The sequence below is a fragment of the Balaenoptera borealis genome (assembly GCF_965194805.1).
Source record: "Balaenoptera borealis genome assembly, chromosome: 4".
In the NCBI taxonomy this organism is placed as follows: domain Eukaryota; kingdom Metazoa; phylum Chordata; class Mammalia; order Artiodactyla; family Balaenopteridae; genus Balaenoptera; species Balaenoptera borealis.
The window spans coordinates 62,791,704-62,817,956 of record NC_138861.1 but is presented as its reverse complement, the minus strand read 5'-3'; the positions used below and the strand labels follow the sequence as shown (position 1 = coordinate 62,817,956).

General features: G+C 39.3%; 1 protein-coding gene and 1 long non-coding RNA gene across 3 annotated transcripts in view; both read right to left on the bottom strand.

Moving 5' to 3' along the window:
* Positions 1-294: 294 nt before the first annotated feature.
* GRSF1 (G-rich RNA sequence binding factor 1) lies at positions 295-14,737 on the bottom strand. Of its 2 annotated transcripts, none has more exons than XM_082390270.1 (10): positions 14,253-14,737; positions 11,548-11,704; positions 10,353-10,508; positions 9,811-9,954; positions 8,868-9,003; positions 6,163-6,347; positions 5,088-5,209; positions 3,380-3,515; positions 2,647-2,722; positions 295-1,668 (listed from the first exon to the last, which is right to left on the bottom strand). In XM_082390270.1, the coding sequence occupies exons 1-9, from the start codon at positions 14,607-14,609 to the stop codon at positions 2,673-2,675; spliced, it is 1,443 nt and encodes a 480-aa protein (XP_082246396.1). In that variant the 5' UTR covers positions 14,610-14,737; the 3' UTR covers positions 295-1,668; positions 2,647-2,672. The 2 variants fall into 2 exon arrangements, with proteins under 2 accessions (XP_082246396.1, XP_082246395.1); XM_082390269.1 differs by lacking the exon at positions 14,253-14,737 and adding an exon at positions 13,953-13,970.
* A 77-nt stretch (positions 14,738-14,814) lies between these two features.
* The window catches only part of LOC309627958, a 34,231-nt gene continuing 22,792 nt past the window's right edge, over positions 14,815-26,253 (bottom strand). The window contains exon 3 of the long non-coding RNA XR_014244060.1: positions 14,815-14,956. This is a non-coding gene — a long non-coding RNA (uncharacterized lncRNA). The remainder of the gene's footprint in view (positions 14,957-26,253) is intronic.

Genomic DNA, 26,253 nt, shown 5'->3' with positions numbered 1-26,253 from the left:
TCCACAGACCTACTGCTAGAGGGAGAAAGAAAAGATCGCATTCTAGTAGCTCATACGGCTATAGACACCAGTTCTTATAGCTCAATACATTCAACCACATATGAAAATACATTTCTATTTAGGTCGTAATAAGGAAGATGTTAAGCTGGTTGACTGAATCATGCTCTTATAGGATGATAAAAGCAAACAACTACAAATTAACCATTTCTTCTTATAATAATATACCAGGACTTGATGTAATAAAAATGTACTAGGTTGATTCACACACTCCAAAATAAATACTCTTAGGTAATCTTCAGCCTGAAACAAACCTTCATTTATTGACTACTTACAGTACAGTGATTCCGTATCTTAGCTGGTAATCAAAGATGGTTATGTATTAAGTGAGAGAAGACTTAATCTCTCTTCCAGATACCACCTCTCAGAAATCTGGGCTAATTAAACTTTAAGAACTAGAATTGCATCTCCTGGTAACCACGTGACAGTCGTCACCCTGAGAACAGGAACAAGGCAAAGAAAACATACAGGACTTTGATTCTCCTACACAGGTACACATAAAGTTAGTTTATTAATGACTACATTTTGAAGCCAGCCATTTTGATCCAATATTTAAATAACAAGCTGTTTAATATTAAAGCAGAAAGTACTGCCACAATGTGACAGAAATACAGCTTTATCCATAATCCTTTCACACGATTATACGTTAAATGCTATTTTTAGTTAAGCAAGGCACCCCTACTTGTTCTAAAATATGGGATGTGCTACCCCACTGAAAAAGCAAATGAGGAGACTCAGATTTTTTCCTATCTAGAGCTGGTTTAAATTCAAGTGAAGCCATTAATGTCCTTACCAGTCAGGACTGTTATGACATGTCACTTCACAGTACTGAGACTAACACACACCTTAAGGTCTACCCCAAAATCAAAAACAGGTGGGGGGCAGGGGTCAGACAACTTTTACATTAAGACTATAATTGCCTCCTTAATTATACAGGCACCAATGTTAAATGCCTTTAGTATAAGGCTTAGAAAGGCAAAACATGTCTAAAGACATAAAACTGCCAAATTGTTGTCATTTACACTCACTAACCTGTGGTATTTATTTTTTGTTTTGATTGTTTTTTTAAAATTCCTAACCCTATCTAAGTAACCAAATACGCCTAAAATTAAAATAACTCTGCCAAACCATAATGGTTCAAAGGTCTGAAACCTTTCCTTGCTTTGGTGAGTATTTGGTTAAAATAATCAGTATTTCGTTCCATGAAAAGTTTCTCATCAGAGCTCTTAATTCACAGGCAAAAAACAAAACCTCAAACAGATCATTTTTAAAATGGGAGAAAGATTTTAAAGGACAGTGCTGAATAAAAATATGTAGTCTTTACACTGGGTCACAAATCGTCTATGAAAACTGTTTAATCATTTAAAATAAAGACCAGATTTTTAAATCAGATCCTGGACAGTTTAAACAAAAAAGTAAATCTGTGGTTTATTTCATAATCCCAAACTGAATCTTTCCTTCTTCTTTCTAAACAGTCTGTTATGGAATTTTTCTTATAAGCAATTAACCCAAAACCCCCAAATGGTTTCTCTAGCAGTTGCTGCTAAAAAACTGGAACTTTAGATCCCATGTCCAAGAAAGATGTGCAAATGAAATGCTTCTTGCTTCATCCTGAAAATAAAACAAAAAATGTTGCATGCTTACTCAAAATGAAAAAGTGTTGTGCACGTTCCCATACCATTTAAAACTACAAATTCAATAGTTTTTTTTCTTTCTGATTTACTGCAAGTTATCTGACAAACCAATTAAGCTAAGGTGAAGAATATTAGGTAGGCATTAAGTGTTTGCAGCCTGGTATGAAGATAGCAGATTTTCAGAGTTGGGCACAGAATTTATTTTGCATAGATTTTAGCTAATGTAAATACTTAAGTCCCACGAGATTGTGGGACTTTATATCCAAAAATAGCCTATGACAACTATAGTAAAGAAATGCCCCATGTGTTTTCAAGAAATCACTACAGGTAAGTGTCTTAAAGGAATGCCCCACTACATGTAGAAAAATGATCACAATACAATACATTAAAAGATTTTACGGGGAAAAAGACAACACATAGCACTGAGTCAGGGAAGGGACATCAAAACATATTTAGTTGATTTGTCACAGATAAAACTCTGAAATCTATGTACTTCCTAGGACAACAATTTTCATAACACCATTTCAGGAAAAGAAGAAGTGTTACATTAAGTGTATAAATCCATGACACACCCTGGTTTCAAATATCTAAAAAATATCTTAGAACTGAGGAAATGTGTGTAAATTTTATAGGACGACAAGCTAACACAAGGCATATTTTCAGTGTATTATAATATGCAGCTACTAAAGATGAAAAGTTCTTTTTAAGCACATAGCATGATGAATGTTGGGAATGACACAAAAAGATTCTAATGGGGAAAATACTCAAAGCCACTATACGATCATAATGAATTCTATTTCCCAGGAGAATTTCATTCCTTATAGTCAGGCTTCAATTATCATTAGTTTGATGTTTATTAAAAAGAGAATGGTTTTCAACCGTATTATAAATTTGTGAGTTAATGATTAACTTATCAACTGAAAATAATTTACACAATTGCACCTCTTAAATTTACCTTATTTTCTGGAATCCCTGGAAGTCTTATTTTCCTTTCGGACATGAATTCAGGAACAATTCAATATATCTATGGTCTGAGAATGACAAAAAAGGATCCGTTCTTAACCCTCTGCCTTTTGAAAGCAGATCGTTTTCACTGAGATGTTGGACACTACAGGTGTCTCTCCCCAGGCCAGCAGGGACCTCTGAAGCCTTCTTCATGACCTGGCTTTTTTTCCCAGCCCATGGTTTTTCTAATGGATATTTAGGACTTTTGTAATCTCATAGCTATCCAAGCTCCACTTCCTAAATTTTAAGAACTTTAATCGAAAGTTAAATTGAAGGTACTGTTTGTAGACACTTAACACCCATGAAAGCCCAGCCATCATGACAAATCCCTGAGTGTTGTCTTCAGAAAATGATGCTGGTCATGACAGCTTCAGCATCTCCTGTTTTTTGATGCTCAGCTCCCCCTGCTGATCTCAGAGTTTCCTGGCTTCTCCTTCCCCCACCTCATCCCTTTGCTGTCCTGTGTAGTGATCTGGTGAGAGAAACTCCTGCTTACTCCCCCACCCCTACCTCTACCCCCCTGCACTACATATGAGTTTCAAGATTTATTATTGCAATAAAAGTGCTTTATGCTGGCTTTTCTCAAAACAAAAAAACAAAAAAACCCACAAAAAACAGAGAAAGGCATTTGTAAACAAAGATAGACATCAAAAATAACAACAAAAACCATGGGCAGCACTTACGAACATGGGACCGATCCTTGAGCATAGCTGCAACAGCGTCCTCATGAGTATCGAAGTGCACATCAGCTTCTCCAGTGGCCTTCCCACTGGAACTGTATTCCATGGTGATTCTAACAGGCTTCAGTGGAGCAAAAAACTACACAACAAACAAAGGAAGCCAAAAGGAACATAATGTTACTAGGTCAATTTCTAGAAGTCTGGTGGCTCTGCATTTTTCTTTCAGACTTTGATTCATACACCTGATAAATTTATTTTTAGGAAATCTCTTTAAGCAACAATGTAATTACACATCTACCACCTCTTCTGGCTCTTCTGATCTTCTGAGAACTCACGGTTACATTTCAAATATCTGTTCACAGAGAACTTAAACTATATATACAACACAATAATATACAATAGTTATCAAACTTTTCTTTATACCAACAAGGACCACTTTTATTATTCCTCCCACACACCTCCTTTCCCGTTTCTAAAAACTGTCCGTCAAATATACTTCATTTCTTTTTTTTTTTTAAAATTATTTATTTATTTATTTATTTGGCTGCACTGGATCTTACTTGTGGCATGTGGGACCTTTAGTTGTGGCACGTGGGATCTAGTTCCCTAACCAGGGATCGAACCTGGGCCCCCTGCATTGGGAGTGCGGAGTCTTAGCCACTGGACCACCAGTGAAGTCCCTACACTTCATTTCTTAATAATTCATTTTTACCATGTTTTAATCAAACATGGAGCTGATAATAAGTTTCTTATCAGCACTACCTAAACAGAGCTACCACACTGCGTGGTTAATATTCCAAACCAAACCAATTCTTTAATGAGACTGTGCAACCTTCATTTGGGTAAAAATATGATTCCTAATAGGTTTTTTGAAATAATAAAGACAATTCTGAGGCCCCACTACTAACTAATTCTGAGGCCCCACTACTAACTGGATCCTAGATTTGGATCTACCTTAAGCACACATCCTGGAGTTCAAGAAGTCAATAAGGACTTCGTTATTTCATCTTTTCATTTCATAGAGTATCTATCATAAAATGAAAATATTTTAAAAATTCCTTTTCTCAAAAATCAGGGAAGCTGGATGCAAGAAGACTATATGGTGTAATGATAACTCCAGGCATTTAGGAGTACTAGATTTGTGTTTAGTACATAACTGCCCTGTGACAAATGCTCTCGGAGTCTCTTTCTTAAACTCAAAGATGAATGGGTTGAGGGACTTCCCTGGGGGCGCAGTGGATAAAACTCTGCTCCCAATGCAGGGGGCCCTGGCTCGATGCCGCAACTAAAAGTTCGCGCATGCCACAACTAAGGAGCCCACGTGCCGCAACTAAGAAGCCCACATGCCACAACTAAGACCCGGTGCAACCAAATTAATTAATTAAATAATTAATTTTTTTAAATGAATGGGTTGAACTAATTTAGAGAAAGACCAAGCTTTTTTACGTTGAATACTTAACCTACGCCATATTATTTTGCATCTATGAAATGCTATTATCCATTATACACATGACCTTAAAATGTAATAAAACCCACACCTCTCAGCCAAAGAAAATAAAACAAGCCCCCACAACTGTGGAGACGCCACCTTGCTGTCCAAAGACACTACAGAAATACTATATTTTTCTCCTCTACCTTCCCTAAATAGAAGTTCAAAACATTACAACTTCTGTTCAAAGCTATTGAGATTGGACATCTTACGGCCACACACATTTATAATGTCTTGGGCATTGGCTTGGAAAGGCAATCCTCTCATGTGGACAAAATGTAGTGAAGACGTAGTTCCAAAATCAGCAGCCTCTGGAAGCTTTTCTGACATCTCCTTAGGCAATTCTAAGAAGTGGGACAAAAAGCACTGTCAAGAACATAAACACTTCAAAAGTTATTAGCAGATTATAATTAGGAATGACCTTTATGACAAAATCCTCAATTACTCTTGAAATACCCTAGTAACGAAGAGGGTTTCAATTTTAAAAGCCAAGATGATCTGAAATTTCTGCTGCCTAACAAGTATCACCTGAACACTCATAAGGATTTAGTGTCTCAAACCATTACCAGATTACAAAAGAACGTACTTTTCTCTAACAACTGAGAGATGGGAAAATGATTATGAATGAAAAAATAAAGACAAGAGAAATTCCCTGAGTTACAGTCACTTTAAAAAAAAAAAAAAAAAGGAATAAAAATGGTAACAGGATAATCCTAGAGCACAAACTTAAAAAGTATTTATCAAACTTTAAAGATTCCAAATGTTGCTTTGAGATTAAGAATCAAAGGAATAATTAAACACAGAGGCAAACAAAACACCTTACTTTAGTCAACAATCCTGCTCTCTACACACATCTTTTCTGATCTTAAGTTTAAATGCTGACATCTTACTTCTTTTTGTTATATATGTGCAACCCAGGTTTTGACAAAGAATCTGCAAAAATGATTAAATTTAAAAAAAAACCTATGAAATAATTAAGACCTTCTGCATGTATAGTCAACCCTCCATATCTGTGAATGTGGAACCCGTGCATATGGAGGGCTGCCTACGGGACTTGAGCATTCATGGATTTTGGTATCCGCGGTGGGTCCTGGAACCAATCCCCTGGGGATACTGAGGGACGACTGTATTCATAGCACATACTACACTCAAAGACATATTAAACATTTAACTCAATTCCCTTTGTCCTATAATCTACAATCTGATACAACATGGTCATAAAAAAAAAATTTTTTTTAACAAATATCAAAACGTACAAGGCAGACCCAATGAGTTTCAATAAGAGGCAAATCCTTACCTATTTCCTTCTCACTTTCAAAAGCCGTCATGGGTCGGATATCCTCACTTACTTCATGTTCTTCAAAGACCATTTCTGGCTCAGTTATATACTTAGCAGTGGGAGAAGATGCCATTTTCTTTCCCTTATGAGAACCAACATGTGTTCGAACTTCATTCCTTCTGCTTGGAAATATCTCTATATATCTATGTCAAAGCAAAAGTGAACAGGCATAAATGGTACAAAGTAACTTTACATTGAACTCTTTTAAAATAAAACATGCAGGGCTTCCGTAGTGGCGCAGTGGTTAAGAATCCGCCTGCCAATGCAGACGGATCTTGCCGTGTCCCGGAAGATCCCACATGCCGAGGAGCAACTAAGCCTGCGCGCCACAACTACTGAGCCTGCGCTCTAGAGCCCTCGAGCCCCAACTACTGAAGACCGTGCGCCTAGAGCCTGTGCTCCGCAACAAGAAGCCACCGCAATGAGAAGCCCGCGCACCGCAACAAAGAGCGGCCCCCGCTTGCCGCAGCTGGAGAAGGCCCGTGCACAGCAACGAAGACCCAACGCAGCCAAAATTTTTTTTTTAAATAAATTAAAATAAAACATGCATACATATTATTTCCGACAGCTAACAAACACAGGTGTCCAAAGACAACAGGTGGGGCATAAAGTAAAAATGGACATAGATATTCACCCATGAAAAAGTACTCTCAACAGAGCAGGTCACTGATTTAATCCTCCCCAAGATAAGTTTTCTTCACATACATTTTAACAATGTTTTCTACCCTGTTTTGCTTCATGCGGACAAATATGCAAAGGTTAACTGTGTATATGAAAAGAATCTAGTAAGAAAGGTTTCATTTTGTTTTTTACAGTTGATTAACAATCAATCTCTTGAGGTCTTACAATTCAATTCTGTGAAAATTAATCGTATGTGTTTAAGATATTAAAAGTCACAGTATATGAGGAGCTAACTTCTCCCAGGACTTCACTAAGAGGCTAATGAGAATTAATGAACTAAATGTCAATTCTAACTTGCTATCTGTTTGGCTGTGGAACTGTTAAATCCAAGCTTCTGGAACCAGTTTTATTTTTCTCAACAATACTTTTCCAAATTGTACAAATCCTTTGCATTTGCAGACCTAGATGTGAAACATTCCTTAATTTACTGAAGAGATCTATACACTGCCTTGATGTTCCGACATAAAAACATATTATTGACGTGTTCCCAGTTATAAGAAAATATGAAGAGTACTGAAAGAAAATTAAGGGGGTGTGTGTGTGTCTTGCATGTACTTTCTTCATTAACAATTTTTTAATAAAGACCTTTGAACCAATTCTATACGTAGGTCCTGAAATAGAATGACTTTGGAATGACTTTTTTAAACTTCAAAGAAGTCAAGAAAAAAGGTCAGAAAACGAGCAAGACAATGAATTAAAATTTGACAATTTTGAGTACTCCCCCAAACTTAAAACACAAATGAGCACACACAAAAAAAATAAAATAAAAGAGAAAAAGAAGAAAACTAAACAAAACAACACAAATGAACTCAACCCATCACTACGTGTATCCTAGTGTGATGTGATATGCAGTATACAGTATCGTCTATAGAGTATCTATATCAAAACTGTTAACCTGAATCAATCTAAGACTTTAGGTCTAACTTCCAGTTTTCAGGAAATAATAGAGAATACAAAGGAACAAGTTAAGTGACACCGTGAGGAAGCAAAAGGATAAACACAGAACGTGAGACACTGTACAGGACAACTGACTCAATTTCTTCAAAAGCCAACTGCATCTTGGAAAGGGGGAGGGGGGCTTCCCTGGTGGCACAGTGGTTGAGAATCTGCCTGCCAATGCAGGGGACACAGGTTCGAGCCCTGGTCTGGGAAGATCCCACATGCCACGGTGCAACTGGGCCCGTGAGCCACAACTACTGAGCCTGCGCGTCTGGAGCCTGTGCTCCGCGACAGTGAGAGGCCTGCACACCGCGATGAAGAGTGGCCCCCACTCGCCACAACTAGAGAAAGCCCTCGCACAGAAACAAAGACCCAACACAGCCAAAACTATAATTAATTAATTAATTAATTTTTTTTTTTAAAAAAAGGTCCACATCGAAAAGGGGGAGGGGAATTCCGATGGCCCAGTGGCTAGGACTCCATGCTTTCACTGCCGTGGGCCTGGGTTCAATCTCTGGTCAGGGAACTAAGATCTCGCAAGCTGCTCCGTGAAGCCAAAAGAAAAAATAATAATAATAAAAAGGGGGAGTGAACATAAAAATAAAGGAAATGGGGATTTGCTCTAATTGAAGAGAAATGGAAGCATAACAATCAAATACAACATATGGACCATGTCTAGATTCTGGTGAGGGAAAAAAAAAAAAGCAACTGGAGAAAGACATTTTGGGTATAAATGGGAAAATGTGATTACAGACTGGCACTAGATAATAAATTATTGCTAATTTTGTTAAACGTGATAATATTGGGATCATATAAAAATGTTTTCTTAAAGATGCATACTAAAAAAACAGATGCAGCAAATACAACAAATGTCAAGAATTTGTTAATCTAAGTGATGGGCATTTGACAGCTCATCATACTACTCTCTCTACTTTTTCTGTGTTTAGATAATTTTATAGTCATATTACACTGCATTCATCAAAACGACCCAAGGTATTGGCCAATATGATCCTTCTGCATCATTAGTTATCTGCTTCACTCACCGGTTGCCAATTTCTTCCCTGTGTTTCAAAAGGGCTTGGTTGGCCATTTCTGGTTCTTCAAACTGCACATAGGCTTCTCCTGTTTTTCTTCTCCCTCTATAATCCATGACAAAAGTAATGTCTACTATGTTCAGTCCTAGGATGTCGAAAAGTTATTACAAATTAGTGCTGCTAACAGGAGCATCTTTATTCTTAGACTTAACACATTCATTCACATACTAAGAATTTTTTTAAAATTTTATTAGTAAAATTGTGGGGCTATTTTGCCAGTCCCAAAGCTGAATTCATGCCTAATGGGAAGAAAATTATTATGCAGCCAAAAGCTAATAACACCCACACATTCCCAGAACATTTAGGGTCCAAGCAGTCCATCTAAAACACACAATTCGGTTTTTTGCCATTAGTTGTATACAGAGATTTAGACTAACATCACTACTGGTGCATATTTTACCCCTAAGAATTAGATGATAATGCTTCTTTTTTTTTTTTTTTTTTTTTTACACGGCCGTGCTGTGCAGCTTGCAGGATCCTACTTCCCTGACCAGGGACTGAACCCGCACCCTCAACAGTGAAAGCACAGAGTCCTAACCACTGGACTGCCAGGGAATTCCCTAGATGTTAATGCTTTTAAATCATATAAATCACTATTGTCTAAGACAAATATAGCTACTCTCATGACAGGATATTTTCCTCAATAGTAAAAAAAAAAAAAAAAAAACTCTACATTAAATTATTTTGAAATATGACACCCCCCCAAAGATCAGCGTTTTAGGTCAAAACACTTATATAATCTATAAATATTGGCAATCCAAGTGAAGAGTTCTCCCCTGAACAACCTAATATAACTGCATGCAGTTACCAGGAAAAGGTTCACCTAAGATAAAGAAGGAAACAATGGGGGGAAAAGGTATGAGGCCCCAAACACGATATAACTGAAAAGCACCTGCGAAGAAGTCTATAATGTCCTTCTCATTGCAACTGTAAGGAAGTCCTCTCAAGCGAACCACGCCATCATTTACCACAGGTGTAGATTTGACATGCAGGCTCTTCATTAAGGCATCCACATCTTCATTGTTTATCTCATATACTAAGAAAAAGAGCACAAAAGGTATGCAATATTTACATAACAAAGGAAGAAGCCATTAAAAAAATAATCACACTGGGTGGGTTATCCAGGAATCTAAAAACTAGTATTTTTAACCTTACGTACTTCTCTGGAGAAAATAATAAATGACATTTATCAAGTACTTACTATGGGCCAGCTGTAACATCACAACTTCTGAAGTAAACTGGGTCAACATCCTCATATTATAGATAAGAAACTGAGATTATTTGTGTGCTTCATTTTCACACCCTGGAAAAGGGTTTTTCATAGTATCTAACTACTTCACTATTCATAATATCTAACACAGGATCAAATGAAGCTGCCTTGAAAAGTACAGTCAATGTAATGAACCCGAAAAGCTATAACACGACTTCACATACCTTCCACATACCGCTGCCCCATGTACATGCGGTGTTTTTCTAAGGCTTTTTGCACATCCTGCTCTGACTCCATTTCAATTAAGGCATCACCCCTTCGTTTCCCATCTCTATTTAAGAGGAAGTGGATTCCATTCTCACCATTGCGAATTCTGCAGTCTGAAAGTATGTGAGTAAAATCAATTAAAACCAGAAATCAAAGTTTTAGATCAATCATACAAGTCACTAGAATTGCAATCTTCCAAAACCAAACCAAAGCAAGATCCAAAATGCCTGTCATTTTCCTTACACAAACCCCCAACACTGAAGCCATCCAAATGCTGATGCGCTGGTAGTCTCTAAAACGTTCCATGTGGAGAAATAAGCAAACCTTAGCACAAAAACTTATGACCCCCTGATCATTAAATGGCAAATCAGGCTAGGCTCAATACAAAATGTAATATGGACTTCCAAATGCTTCTACAATCAGTTTCAAATCACTTAAGGAATTAAAATATGGTTTATGCATAAGTGTCTTCTTTCATTATGATCATATCCATAAGAACTCTAATATATCTCCTGTAAGAATAACTTAACTTTTCCCCCTTTTCATTAAAGAAAGACATCCCCATACTGCACACTACTTATATTGGGAGCAAGCTGAAGATGTAAGTGGCTTTATAAACTGCTTGATCCACACAAATGCACATCAGGTACTTAATACAGTGTTAACATTGTTTTATAACATTTAAGGCAACATCTTCTAAAGGCTTCTTAAGAGGGAGGAAAATTAAAAATCAGTCAGATGCAGAAACTTTAACTACAGATGCATAAACCTTCAAACATGTTATTAAGGGAATTATATCACTTGCTAAGTGATCTTGTATTCTAAATGTATGTTATTACATAAAAAGCTACTCAACCTATATTCTCACTAACATATTCCCGCTAACAGGTTTCACCTTTTGATATGTACATATTAAAACTTCAGAGAAAACTGGTTTTGCATCATGTAGTTTTAACATTAAAATTTTTTCGGTATTCAACCTGGTATATATGACAAATGATACACATGATGTCACTATGCATATGTAACCAGCCAGAATGAGACAATTCCCATCCATCAAATAAGATGTCTAGAGCATAGCCTAACTTGAATTTTACGGGACTACCTTTCAGTCAGATGAAATTACATATTCAAAACATACATAAAATATACCTGAGAAAAAGCTAAGCACATCTTCTACAGTGCACGACCACGGTAATCCTTGAGCTCGAATGAGATAAACGTCATCCACTTCCTCTCCTAACTTGGACGGAGGCAATTCATATTCAGGGAGAGGTGGAAGGTCTTCCAGGTAGGTAGTTTTGGACTCCTTCCAAGAGAAATGAAGAAATGTAGAAATATTTCTTGAACAACCTACTTAGAAAATTTATTTTCAAAGTTTATTTCTACAAATTAACACCCTGGATATTATTCTTTGGGGACCATTAGTATTTCAGAGGCAAGAAGTAAAATTCACAAATCTAACTCATCCTATCTTGGCTTAAATTTTACATACTAAAGCAACAAGCATGTATAGCCTAATGGTTTGGCAGGACATCAATTTTATTCCAGGCTTGTTTTTAAGTCCATCAGTCCTGAAGTACACCTCATAATACTGTTTTAGTTAAGGCAGGACAACAGGGATCCCTTCAATTTAACAAATATGTATCTCCTAATCACAGCACACCATAATTAGGCCCTCATCTCAAAAAGCTTACCATCCAGACTAAGACAAGCACACAAGACAGATGCTTTAAGGGCTATAATTAAGATACAAGATATTATAGAAATTCAAAACAGAGCACCAACAGAAGAATCAAGACATGATACGAGATGAGCCTTGAAGGAAGGCTAGAATTCTGACAGCAATATATAAAGGATAGGCATTCCAGTTTGAGAAGTGAGGGGAAGAAACAGTATGAACAGAAGCCCATTTGCAAAACAGCAATAATTCCATTTGGCTAAACTGTAGGGTACAATTGGGAGCCAAAGAAGATGAGCTGGCAAAAAAAACTGGGTACCACACAGCAGAGGGATTGAGTGTTGAGCTCAGTGTGTGTCATTAACCTGGTAGGCAAAGGGGAGCTAATAAAAGACATTTAGAAGTGTGTAAATCAACAAGACAGCAGGAGGCTTGGAAAGATTAATTTGTCAACTGGTATGTCAGATCAAATGAATAAGGGAAAGATCATAAAAGGCAACAGCAGTAGTGTGAGGTAACAGGAGCCTAAGACATACCCAAAGAACTCTATTTCACGACACTAAAAAAAAAACCGGAATGTTGTAAGATTTCAACAAGCACCACAACCATAACCAGGGAAGACAACTCAGGTTTTAAGACTTGCACTCTACTAGGCTAAGGAAATAGATTCCTCTGTACCATCCTACCATTTACACGAAGACTTATGTCTAATTTTAAGGAGTCAATGATAAATGTAAACCTCTAGCAGAGGCCTCATACATTATTTAATAAGAATGCAACAAGCACTTCAATTATCAACATGGGAAGACAACTCAGGCTTTAAGTCAAGTGACTTGCACTCTATTGGGCTAAGGAGAGAGATACTTCACTCCTTTGTATATCCCCATCATTTTCATGGAGATTTACACATAATTTTATGGAATCAATAATAAAAGCAAGCACAGAGGCTTACTTACTAGCAGAGGCTGAACAGATATCATTATGCTAGTCAAATTCACAGAAAAAAATAATCAAGTAAAGAGAGTAACCAGGTCACAAAGGCTTATTAGATAGTTTTTCTGTTGTTGTTGTTGTTTTTAATAAGGGCAACATTCCCCATTTTCCCAGAATTCCATAAGCATCACAAGCTTTCACTGAAAAGGGCAGCAGAAAGTATTGGGCCAGGATTCAAATCAATTAGCTCGGCCACTGGCAGACAGCGGCCATGCTGATTAGCTTCCCAGTTTCCCTAAGTTCAAGGAAAAGCACAAATTGAATTAACATAAATATGACCCAAGGCATCAGGAACATGGTAGTCAAAAAGTGTGCGGACATTTCCCAGATGCCACGTAACAAGCAGAAAAGAAAGCCTCTTACGAGGCACAAAATATTTGCAATATGAGTACTTAAAGCACACACTGACTCAAAAAAAAAAAAAAAAAAAAAAAAATACTGTAGACTCACTCCTGGGTCCCCAAACCATCGCCTCAGCCCCAGACGCCTCCTCTCCTCGGTCCCCCTCCCCCAGTATCATAGTCTCCAAACTGTCCTTCCCATCGGCGGTGACCCATGGTCCTAAAGGACCTTCTGTCAGAGGAAGTGAAGGTGCAGAGGTGACCTTCAGTAACTGGGGCAGCCCGCCTTTCCCAAGGGACACGAGAGCGAGGAGAGCGCTGGGGACCAGCCTCCCTCCTCACGAACCCAGTCCACGCAAGTGTGTGCGTGAACCTTCGTAGCAGCGGGCCGCGAGGCGCACCAAGGGCCGCCCAGGCCTAGTGCTCGGGCGGCACGGAGAGTCCCAGCCCTCCGGGGGTCCGGCCTCCCAACTTCACCACCAGCGGGCGGAGAGCGACAGAGATGCGCGCGGTGGGGGCGTCAACAGCCTCGCAAAACCTACCATGGGCGGGCGGGAAACAAGGCCTCAACATTCACCCCCAGCCACACTTACACTGCCCAACCGACCACAGACTCAAGAGGAGAACAAAACAAGGAGAAAACCCGAGGGCTGGGAGAGCGTCCGTTATTCTGGGGCCCAATAGGAGGGCTGGGAGGGCGGGGGTGGGAGCGGGCGGGGGGCTGTGGCGCGTGCCGTGGCTCCCCGGGCGCGCGCGCGCGAGGCGCACGCGGAGGGGCGCGGGGGCGCGTGCGCGCAGCCGGGGAAGGGTCCCGCGCGCGGCCCCTCTCGGCGCCCACGTACCTGGCTGTAACCGCGCGCCGGGCCCGCCGCCGCCGCCGCCAGCGACTGCGGCAGCAGAGGGGCGCGCAGGGCCGGGTAGGAGGCGGCGGCCGCGGCGGCGGCGGAGGCGGCCGCTGGGGGAGGCCCCGCCAGCCTCCCGGCCGGCACAGGCCCAGTATGGAGGCCCCGCGTGTGAGAGGCGGCGGCCGCGGCGGCCCCGAGCAGCAGCAGCAGGCGGCGACGGCCCGAGACTCCCGAGGGGAATGAGCCGGCGGCCGAGTAGAAGGGCAGGCAGGCGGCGCCGGTGCGCCGGCAGCTGCTGCAGTTGCAGCCGCAGCCCCGGAGCAGCGCCCCGAGGACCCAGCGCGTCCCGGCCATGGACTCCGGAGGCGGCGCGGGGCCTGAAGGCGGCTGCGGCTGCAGCGTGAGCGGAGGGGAAGTGGAATCCAGGGCCGGGGAGGGGTTGCCGGGCACATGCGCCGCCGGCACCAGGGGCAGCGGCGAGTCGCGAGGAGGCGGAGGAGAGCGCGCTGCTCCGCCCGGTCTCCGCCCTCGGGGCGGGGCGGGGCCGGTATGATCGCCCGGTTATTCTTTCACTCGTTGGAAACTGAGGCCTGAAGAGGACGAGGCTTCCTTCTCTGGAGGGCTGAGCCCTGGAACGGAGATCTACCGACGCTCTGCACTTTCTCCCCAGTCTTGTGACGTGAGGGGCAAAAGGGCCGTTTCTGGAAGGAATTGTGATACTCTGGTTATAAAAAGAGGTTGGGGTAATACTGGCGGAGATTTAATAACGGCCCCTCCCCGCCCCCCCCCCCAGCTTGGGTTATGTGCGGAAAGCCAGCTTTGTTTTAAAATGAAATCTATAGATACTTGTTATATGTTAATAACAAATACAGGTATTCCTCCGCTGTTAGAAAGTTCACAACAGGCCGCTTCGCTTTTACGGAAGACCCATATTAGTACCTATTTTTGCTAGTGGAAAGAAATGTGATTTTCACTTTTATGGGAAAAGTCGAAAATTGAAAATAGCAGTCAGCGTTTGTTTTGCAGCAGCCGTAGTAGAGGCTGCAGTGACATCGCCAAGCTCCGTCTTGGGAAACTGTACTCAGCATCTCCCTGCCATAGCTTTGAACTGTGTATTTGAACATCTGTGCTTTATTTCCTTAGCAAGATGTCTTCTAGGGTAATTGCTTCCTCACTTTATGCCATTTTGGCTTCCAAAAGGTTTCATAGGAACGCTCTGCTTTCGGACAGCAGGTGAAACCTGTATAACAAAGATTAAAGCCTCTCCTGAGGATTCAGGAATAGACAGGCAGAGGTTTGCGAAGAAATGGTTGTGCAGTTTTCCTCCTCCTGTGGCCAGGACCCCTCTCAAGGAAGTTCAGAGAGTGAAAAATAGAAAAAGCTAAAATTTTTAAACTTTATTGTGGAAAATCTCAAAGGAAAGTATAATAAACTTCTAGAATTGCAGAAATTCTATCAACATTTTTTCATTCTTGTTTCATCTCTCTCCTGTTTAAAATATCTGGAATATCTTAAAGCAAACCCCAAAGATCATGTCAGTCATCCTTTCAGCATTCATCTTAAGCTGATAATGACTTAAAGGGGAAAAATGTCATTCAGATTAGTTGCGTTAAAAAAAATTCAACTGAGTAAAATTTAAAGATATTGGCTTTATCCAACAATTCAGGAATTGGGCAGCATCTCATCTAGCAGGTAAAAAGGAGCTGTATAAAATGAAAGACTTTTATAGGCAGAAGAGGGCGGGACAAAGAAATCATACTAGCAAAAAGTGAACTGGTTGTGTGAAGGTCGCTTTCCTTTAGGGTGTAGTTGGGGTCTATCAGGAAGACTACCTCACTAGTGCTGATCAGGTAATTCCTGACTGACTAGTTTAAGATTCCATTTCTGCAAAAGCCCAAAAGTGTAATTAGGTTTGGTGATGTGGGGCTTAGCATAAGTGACTCCATTTTGGACCTATTTTGTTTTTAACAGCTGGTTTAAAGTATTAAAGATTATTGCATTTAAAGTTTGATTGTTTACTCTGGCCTACTTTTAGGGAAAGGAACGTTCAGTATTTCCTAGAAAACCCTTTCCTCACCAAAAAAAGTGAAGAACAGGAAAAAATCTGATTGGCTTGGCTCTATGGACCTGGAGTATCAAAGAGAAGGGAACTTCTGCAAGATTTAGGAATTCTAGAGATTGTTTTTTCCTTAGATTTCCCATTCAAGAAGGAAAATGGGTTAGCTCTTCATAACAGATGATCACTACTACAAATCACAATTTGTGGACATGTTAGGGATTCTGTCCATATTTACAGAATCTTGCCTTCATCTTCTTACTAGCCAAAACCATCATCCATATTATGTAATTCTGAGTGGATTAGAAACCTAAATACTTAGAGTGAAATCTTACAGATTATAATCAGGAGTATCACCTAACTACCAAAATGGAAAGCTTTAGTTTTTATTTAGAGGATGTTGGGAGAAAATAAAAGAGAAAAACTAACTTTGAACACTTATTCATTCATCTAACAAACACTTATTAAGTGTTTTTTGTGTTCCAGGCACTGTGCTATGCTCCATGCATTCAGGGTTACAATAATAAGTTTACAGACTAAATATCAAAATGATGTTTAGACTTACATATGTCTAGATTACATAAAGAGAGAATAGCAAATTTTGAAAATTGAAACTAATGTCTTATGGAACACCAGATTTTAAAAGTTGTGTTAATAAATATTATTTTAAACCCAAATAACTATAACTAGTCCTCTTCAGTGCTAAATTTTATTATGGAAATAAAAAGACTCTTGAACAACAACAACAAAAAACTACATTGAGAGACTTCTTGAGTAGGGTTATGACAATGGAGATGAAGCGAAGAGGGAAGATTTGAGAGATTTTTTTAGGAGGTAGAATCAACAGAATTTGAGGCTAGATTAGAAAGGAGGGGATAGGGCTTCCCTGGTGGTGCAGTGGTTGAGAGTCTGCCTGCCAATGCAGGGGACACGGGTTCGAGCCCTGGTCTGGGAAGATCCCACATGCCGCGGAGCAACTGGGCCCGTGAGCCACAACTACTGAGCCGGCGCGTCTGGAGCCTGTGCCCTGCAACGGGAGGGGCCGCGACAGTGAAAGGCCCGCGCACCGCGATGAACAGTGGCCCCCGCTTGCAGCAACTAGAGAAAGCCCTCGCACGAAACGAAGACCCAACACAACCAAAAATAAATAAATAAAAAATCCTTCCCCCCCCCAAAAAAAATCAATTACATTATAAAAAAAAGAAAGGGGGGATAGTGTTTTCTGTTATTTTGTTATTATTTAGAATTTGGAGGGATGGATGGCGATGACTTTCATCCCTGGGAAAGTTTAGAATTCAATATAGATATATTGGAAGCAAATCAACCCCATTTTGGGTTAAGCCAGAGAAGTCTGTCCTAGAAATATTCATTCAGGAGTTGTCGGTATAAATGAAGCTGCTGGTTGAATGAGATTGCTAGGACTAAGTTTAGAATGAGAAGAGAAGAAAGCCTAGAAACAAGGCTTGAGGTACTACAACACTGAATGCCCTGTAGAGGAAAATAAACTAACAAAAGGAGAGAAAGGAGCAGCAAGAGAGTTAAGAGTAAATTAAGGAAAGCCAACAGTGTTTCTGGAAGGAAATAGATAGTATTCAACAGTGTCAAGTCCTTATTAAGATCAGGACGTACTCATCAAAGTGAGGTGAGAACAGGAAAAAGTCTTGGATTTAGTGATATGGGAAGGCTTCAATAACCTTATCCACAATTGTTTGGGGGAGTGAGAGCAGAGGCCAGAAAAAAGCACAGGTGAGGAAATGGAGATAGAAGTGCAAAATAAGTTATTCTGTAGGTGAAAAAACGATAAGGCAGTAAAGGAAGTATAGGTCAAAAGTGGCTTTTGTTTTGGTTTGTTTGGATTAAACAATGAGAGTAAAGCATGCTGAAATGACGGTGGGAAAGGATTCAGGTGATAAAAATTTGAGTAACCAGAAGAAAATAGGCGTAATTGGTGTGTGGGTTCCTAGAAAGGTGAAAGAGGAGAGGCATCAAAGCTCAGAGGCAGAGATTAGCTTTAAACAGGAGAAAGCTCTTCCACCTTTTCTATGATAAATTAATCATCAAGCATACTGTTCTTCTAGTATGGTCATTTAGCACTTATTACAGTACTAAATACAGAGTAGCACTGAGAGGGTGTCAGCCTGCTTCTCTGAGGAGAATTCCTGAGGTAGAACTACTTAGTCTAAATTGGTGTAAAGAAACACTCTGGATTTGGGGGAGAGTAAGAAGGAAGGAGAAAAACAACTGCCTCCCATCACTAGGAAAGAATGTTCAAAAGAAGCCCTCTTGGCTCTAAAAAGCACATTATTAGAGCTCGGAAAGGAGCTGGAAGGGGGCAACTGTTCTAATTACTAATAAATAAATGAAGGAACTCATTTTATTGTCCATGCCCCTCAGTCCTTAAAGGTGAACACACTTTTTCTTCTGATATGCAATGAGGTTGAGTTAATCTCAAAGGATCCCACCCCACAGCCACCTTTGCATTTGAAAGAAACAAAAAATCATGAACCATGGATGTCAATAAGCCTAGGGTGGCAAAAGGAAAAGGAATTGAAGTCAAGTACCATAAAGAAATGGTGCCCATTTGTGTAACCTGTGATTAAGGTGCTATTCATCATCCAAGATTAAAGGAAGAAGTTTATTACGTTGAGTAGATACAGAGAACTTCAGGAACTGAAGCTACCAGTTACTTCCAAGGAAAGACAAAGAGGTGCATTTTATCACCACTATCACTGCTTCATTCTTTTATCTGACAAGAAAAATTGATCCACTGGATCCACAAGCTCAAAGATTTGTTTCTGCTGCAGTGATGTGTTTCTTAGGTTAACTTTGTCATTTGGTCTATATTCACTATTAACAAGTCCATGCTAACCAATTTTTATCTCTCCCATAGATTGCATTTGGATAACCCTTCTGTGATGGAATAAAAATAATAATCATAATATTTATGATTGACACATAACAGACCAATAAACCTCTAAATACTGCAGCTTCTTCACTTATAAATATTAGCTTGTTAATTAAAAGCTTTTGCACAACAAAGGAAACCATAAACAAAACAAAAAGACAACCCTCAGAATGGGAGAAAATATTTGCAAACAAAGCAACTGACAAGGGATTAATCTTCAAAATATACAAACAGCTCATGCAGCTCAATATCAAAAAAACAACCCAATCAAAAAATGGGTGGAAAACCTAAATAGACATTTCTTCAAAGAAGACATACAGATGGCCAACAAACACATGGAAAGATGCTCAACATCACTAGTTATTAGAGAAATGCAAATCAAAACTATACTGAGGTATCACCTCACACCGGTCAGAATGGCCGTCATCAAAAAAATCTACAAACAGTAAATGCTGGAGAGGGTGTGGAGAAAAGGGAACCCTCTTGCACTGTTGGTGGGAATGTAAATTGGTACAGCCACTATGGAGAACAGTATGGAGGTTCCTTAAAAAACTAAAAATAGAGCTACCATATGACCCAGCAATCCCACTACTGGGCATATACCCTGAGAAAACCATAATTCAAAAAGAGTCATGTACCACAGTGTTCATTGCAGCTCTATTTACAATAGCCAGGACATGGAAGCAACCTAAATGTCCATCAACAGAGGAATGGCTAAAGAAGATGTGGTACATACATACAGTGGAATATTACTCAGCCATAAAAAGGAACGAAATGGGGTGATTTGTAGAGATGTGGATGGACACAGAGACTATCATACAGGGTGAAGTAAGTCAGAAAGAGAAAAACAAATATCGTATATTAACACATATATGTGGAATCTAGAAAAATGGTACAGATGAACCTGTTTGCAAGGCAGAAATAGAGACACAGACGTAGAGAACAAATATATGAACACCAAGGGGGGAGACGGGGGGGTGGGATGAATTGGGAGATTGGGACTGACATATATACACTACTATGTGTAAAATAGATAACTCATGAGAACCTACTGTATAGCACAGGGAACTCTACTTAGTGCTCTGTGGTGACCTAAATGGGAAGGAAATCTAAAAAAGAGTGGATATATGTATACATATGACTGATTCCTTTTGCTGTACAGCAAGAAACTAACACAACATTGTAAAGCAACTATACTCCAATAAAAAATAATTTAAAAAATAAAATACAATATACAAATCAATTTTCACTGCAAAGTAAAGGAGCTGTTACAGCGGAGGATTACTGGACTGAATGTCAATATTATGACATAGTATGAGTGTGTTTCGTGTTTGGTAATTGCAATCATTGTTGCTTTTGTTGTGGTCATCCATTTACAATGCTTGTTGTCAGTTTATTTATCTCTTGTAAAAGTAAAATACAGTGTGTGTGTGTGAGTTGTGAAAAAAAAAAGGAAACTTAAAAAAATAAATAAATAAAAATAAAATAAAATCAAATACAGAAGAAAAATAAATAAATAAAACGAGCTTGTTAAAATTAAAGTAGGTGTCTGGGAAAGAGAGTAGCTGATTCATTGTTTAAATGAAAAATACCATCAAGAAATAGTAATTAAAAAAATAAAAGGATTATCTTATATTAGTAGTCCATTTTTTCCCATGGCAATTTTTAAATGAACAAGACTGGAAACCTGAACTGGATTCCTGAGGGAATTCTCAGAATACAATGTCAACACGATTATCACAAGGAACTGATTTACTCCAAGATATATGAAGCGGTCACAAAACTGAATCCTCTGGATGCTGAGTCGGTACTACTGTGTAAAGCTCACATTGAGGATGTACGGAAAGTGGATGATGGGCTATGGCATCCTCTGGCCATATTTACAAAGATCAGGTGGTAGTGCTTTTGACTAGTCAGCAACTGAGCTGACTAGCTTTTCCTAGGAGGGCAAAAGCTAGGGTGCAACAAGAGCCAAGGCTCTGTGCATCAACCTACACACATGAGACACAAAATAACCGAGAAGCCTCTGTTAATAGGTCTCATTCTGAATAATCACCTCTTTAAAATAGGTAATGCAGAAACTTAGTGTTTAAAAAAAGTCAAGCCATGCGAGATAATATATACACACGTGTACAAGCATGTGCATACACCCGCCCCGCTCCCCCCCCTCACACACACAGAGTAAGGTTTGCCTCTAACCACTGGCCTCCAGTCATCCAGTTCTTCTCAAATATGTTACCAGTTTTTTGTGTACCCTTCCCATGATGGTCTGTGCAGTGTTTCATCACTTTTAAATTTGGTAATTCTGCTGTACTTGGGATTTTGACAAGTTTTCCACCTGCTGTGAAAGGACATTCTGAAGACAGTTTGTTTCTAAATTGAGAGCAAAAGGAAAAGGAAACACAATAGACAAATGGGCTTCTGTGTCACAAGGAACAAAGGACACTGGAGAAAAGAGGCATGAAATAAAGGTGATATTTGCAAGAATAATTTTTTCCCTATTTAACAATAGCTTAATTAGGAAAAACAAGACTTTAGAGTCAGTATCTGATAAAATCCTGGCTATGTCACTGTCGAGCTACATGACTTTGGTCATTACTTAATCTCTCTGAGCTTTGTTTTCCTAAATTAAAAAATAGAGATAATATTAACTACCACATAAAGTTGTGAGTTACCTGGCACATAGGAAAAAATTAAAAGTGGTGACTATTATTATTTTCTTAGGCATTGTTTAAAGGAAATGGTTATTGTTGTATTTTAATTGTTTCTTCCCTCTGATCCCACCTCAGTATTTATTTATTTTTTTAATTGAAATGTAATTGGCATATAGTCACCTCAATATTTATTTGTTAACAATGTATCCAAGGATTTAAGACAGCTTCCTCCCTAGGAAAATAAAAGTTTCTTTGAAATAAATTCTATTGAATTAGAAAACACCAAGCTTAACACTAAACTCTGAAGAGACCTGTTTAAGCATGTCCTAGGGGCTAGGGCAGATATATATACACCCTAATGGTCTAATGGTCTGAAGGACATCAGAGGATTGAGACTCATCACTGTAAAAAGATCTTGGAAGTACCTATTTCTTTTTCTTTCTTTCTTTCTTTTTTTTTTTTTAATTGGAGTATAGTTGCTTTACACTGCTGGGTCAGTTTCTGCCGTACAGCAAAGGGAATCAGCCATACGTATACATTTATCCACTCTTTTTTTGGATTTCCTTCCCATTTAGGTCACCACAAAGCACTGAGTAGAGTTCCCTGTGCTAAACAGTAGGTTCTCATTAGTTATCTATTTTATGCATAGTAGTGTATATATGTCAGTCCCAATCTCCCAGTTCATCCCACTCCCGGAAGTACCTATTTCTTATATATTATATTTAGTCTGTTTTCCCAACTACATTTATGTATAAAACAAGGGTCTGTATCATAAGATCCTTATATCTAGCTCTCTACCTACATACCTACCTATCTGCACCATACATATATATGAGTGTGTGTATATGTGTGTGGGTTAAGGCAGGGGTCCCCAACCCCTGGGCTGAGGACCAGTACCGGTCTGTGGCCTGCTGGGAACTGGGCTGCACAGAAGGAGGTGAGCAGAGGGCGAGCAAACGAAGCTTCACCTGCTGCTCTCCATCGCTCGCATTACCGCCTGAACCCTCCCCTCCCCCGCCCCCAGTCCGTGGAAAAATTGTCTTCCGCAAAACCAGTCCCTGGTGCCAGAAAGGTTGGGGACCGCTGGGTTAAGGGATGTAATGCAGGCTTTATAGGTAACATTTCTATTTGATCAAGAGGTAACAAAAATGAAAAAGCTCATGGTAAATTGGACATTGGAGAGGACATTTTTCTAGTAAAAATATAAACCCGTATTTTAAAATAATCTTAATATGTATTTTTAATTTGACTGTATTTGTAGGCTCCATTTATAACAAACACTTACTAGAGGCTGCTATAAGTACACATATAGTACCTAATTTATATTGAAGTCACTTGAGCAAATACAATACTGTTATCATTTGTAGGATTGCATGTGAAGTGATTCATCTAATATATAATTTTACTATGATCACTTGTTATACTTCATTTACGCAAAATTACTTATTCCATCTACTATTATAATCACAAATTAATCCTCAAAGATTTCAAGGAGAAAAAAGAGTTAACTAATGCGTGGGGCCTGCTTTCTAGGTATATTTCTTCAAATAAGAACACAGGATAGTTGAAATCTAAGCTAGCACAAGGACTATCCCTGGAAAAACTCAAGAAAGTAATTGCACTTCTACCAATTCCATTCCTATTCCATTCTTACAACTTTGTGGACACCTTTTTGAGCTTCTAGGTCTACTCTCCATTCAGAATTTGTATGCTGGACTGTATTTCAATAGCCAACCCCACAGTTTTTTCCACTCATTACAATTTCTATAGGTGACAGTTATCTTGAGGGCTTACCATGAATCTGACCTCATAGATCATAGACTTAGGAGTGATCTATTCTGAGAGTCATTAATTTCAGAAATATTTATTATTGTATTTTTTGTACTAGACACTGAGAAATATATAATGAAACTAGTCCCTACTTTCAAGGCTCTCACAGTCTAATAAGGAAGATGGATAAGAAAATCAATTCCAACACACTGTATTTACTGTGATAATGAGATATATCAGGATACCATTGGACTTCAATAGAGGGACGCTTTCACACTCTTATGGGTCAAAGACCATGTCAACAAAGTTGATAACAAAGTTGGATATTGAGGGAACCGATAAAGATTAGCAAAATAAAGGGAATGCTGTCCTAGGCAGAGGGAGCAGTTTTTACACAATCTCAGAAACATAAGAAGATCTAGAGAATTTAAGGAATTGCAAATGGTTTGTGGCAAGAATACTAACATAATGGGAATGATGAAAAGGCAGATCATTAAAAAGCCTTATACTTGCATCGTAAGGAATGTGAACTTTATCTGGAAGGAAATGGGGTGCCCATTGAAAGTGATATAAGCAGATTTACATTTAGAAATTGGGCTCTGGCAATAGTTCAGAAGATGAATTCGGAAGATGAATATGAGGACAAGAGACCAGAAGTAATTAGGGGGCTAATGCAATAATTCACAGGAGAAATAAGGAGTGCCTAGACCATGAGAGCAATTTCAAGAGCTGTTTGGACTGTCTTTCTATCCTGAAATTGTCCTCTATAAGCCTTATGGCAGCCCTGGGCAGAGGCTTCCAGGGAGAGGTCAAACTGAAGGAGCTAACAGATATATATCAAAAGTAAAGGCTTTCAGGACATGGAAGCAACCTGAATGTCCACCGACAGATGAATGGATAAAGAAGATGTGGCACATGTATACAATGGAATGTTAGCCATAAAAAGGAATGAAATTGAGTTATTTGTAGTGAGGTGGATGCACCTAGATTCTCTCACACAGAGCAAAGTAAGTCAGAAACAGAAAAACAAATACCGTATGCTAACGCATATATATGGAATCAAAAAAACAGTACTGATGAACCTAGTGGCAGGGCATGAATAAGATGCAGATGTAGAGAATGGACTTGAGGACACAGAGGGGGAAGGGTAAGCAGGGACGAAGTGAGAGAGTGGCACTGATATACATACACTACCAAATGTAAAATAGATGGCTAATGGGAAGCAGCCACATAGCACAGGGAGATCGGCTTGATGCTTTGTGATGACCTAGAGGGGTGGGATAGGGAGGGTAGGAGAGAGGGGATATGGGGATATATGTATACATATAGCTGATTCACTCTGTTGTACTGCAGAAACTAACACAACATTGTAAAGCAATTATACTCAAATAAACATGTAAAAAAAAAAAGTAAAGGCTTTAATCCTACTTGTCACAAACTGGGGAAATATTAAACCAAAAGAGTAATTTTGCTGTGTCAAAGGATTGTAAAGTCTTTGGGATGGAAAAAAAAAACCAAAAAACCAAAACGTTAAAGTTACTGAGAGATTCTAACCCAATGTTTGAATCCCCTTACAACATCCCTACTAAGTGGGGACCCAGCCCATGTTAAGTAACTCCAGTGAGAACGATCCACTATTCCATAAGAAAGGTTGCATACATTTGCTCTCATTTTTAAAAGAAAAAAGAAAAAGCAGGGAGCTTTGTAGGGACTTGCTAGTCAAGATTCCAGGTGCTATCCAGATTTTCCATTGACTTTGTTTGCATTTTCTCTTCCTGAAATTCATCTCTTTTTAGTGGTGCATAATTTATATGTAGGGCTGACTTTATGGGAAGGTAATAAAAGGAAGCTTTCCCTAAGTAATCCCATTTTGGGGGCCAGGAAGCAAAGCTTCTCCTCCCTCATCCACCCCCACTCCATGTTATCAGAGTCCCAAATTCCACCATTAGCATTTCTGAAGAAATGGCACATTAAATTAAGTCACACTAGGATGTTAATGACATATCAGATAGATTTCATTCTGACATTGGGAATCCTGAGAAGTACAGAACCACTAGCAAAGGAAAGAGCACCAAAAATGGAGAAAAGAAAAACAGTACCACAAGATGAGCCAGAGGTTCCCAATAAGAAAGACATGGAATTTGTTCAAAATACTCTTTCTAGGACTCCTCTTATTATTTTGTCACAATAGATCTGGGGCAAATTTCTGGGCGATTCTGATATGCAGCTAAATTTAGGAACTATTAGCTGTGAAGCCACATAAAAAAACCCCAAACAACATGACCCTCACCTCATAAACACACAAAGTCAATGTTCCTATAATGCTGAGGGCCATCTTGGTTTGTTCATACAAAGCTCTTGTCCTATAGTTTCTAAAGGAAAGGTTAAGAGGAGAGTCAATGGCACATTTGGTGCCTGATGAAATGTGCCACTGACTTTTCAAGTTTCTAAGTCTACTTTAACGACCGTAGGCTTTCAATGAGCAGAACTATGATGAGGAGTACAGAATGATACATAACACTTTGCTTTTAAAATTTCTTTTGGCTATTTCAATATCTATGTCTCTTGGGCTGAGAATTTTATGAATTTGTAACAAACATTAGATCATTGGGC

Excerpts from the sequence above, each read along its gene's own strand:
- GRSF1 (XM_082390270.1), bottom strand. The coding sequence starts at position 14,609 with ATGGCCGGGACGCGCTGGGTCCTCGGGGCGCTGCTCCGGGGCTGCGGC. Across the intron at positions 3,516-5,087 it reads ATGCCCAAGACATTATAAAT|TTTTTTGCTCCACTGAAGCC; the intron begins GTGTGTGGCCGT and ends TTTGTTGTGTAG. Across the intron at positions 2,723-3,379 it reads CAAGGATCGGTCCCATGTTC|ACCATAGATATATTGAATTG; the intron begins GTAAGTGCTGCC and ends TGTCATTCTCAG.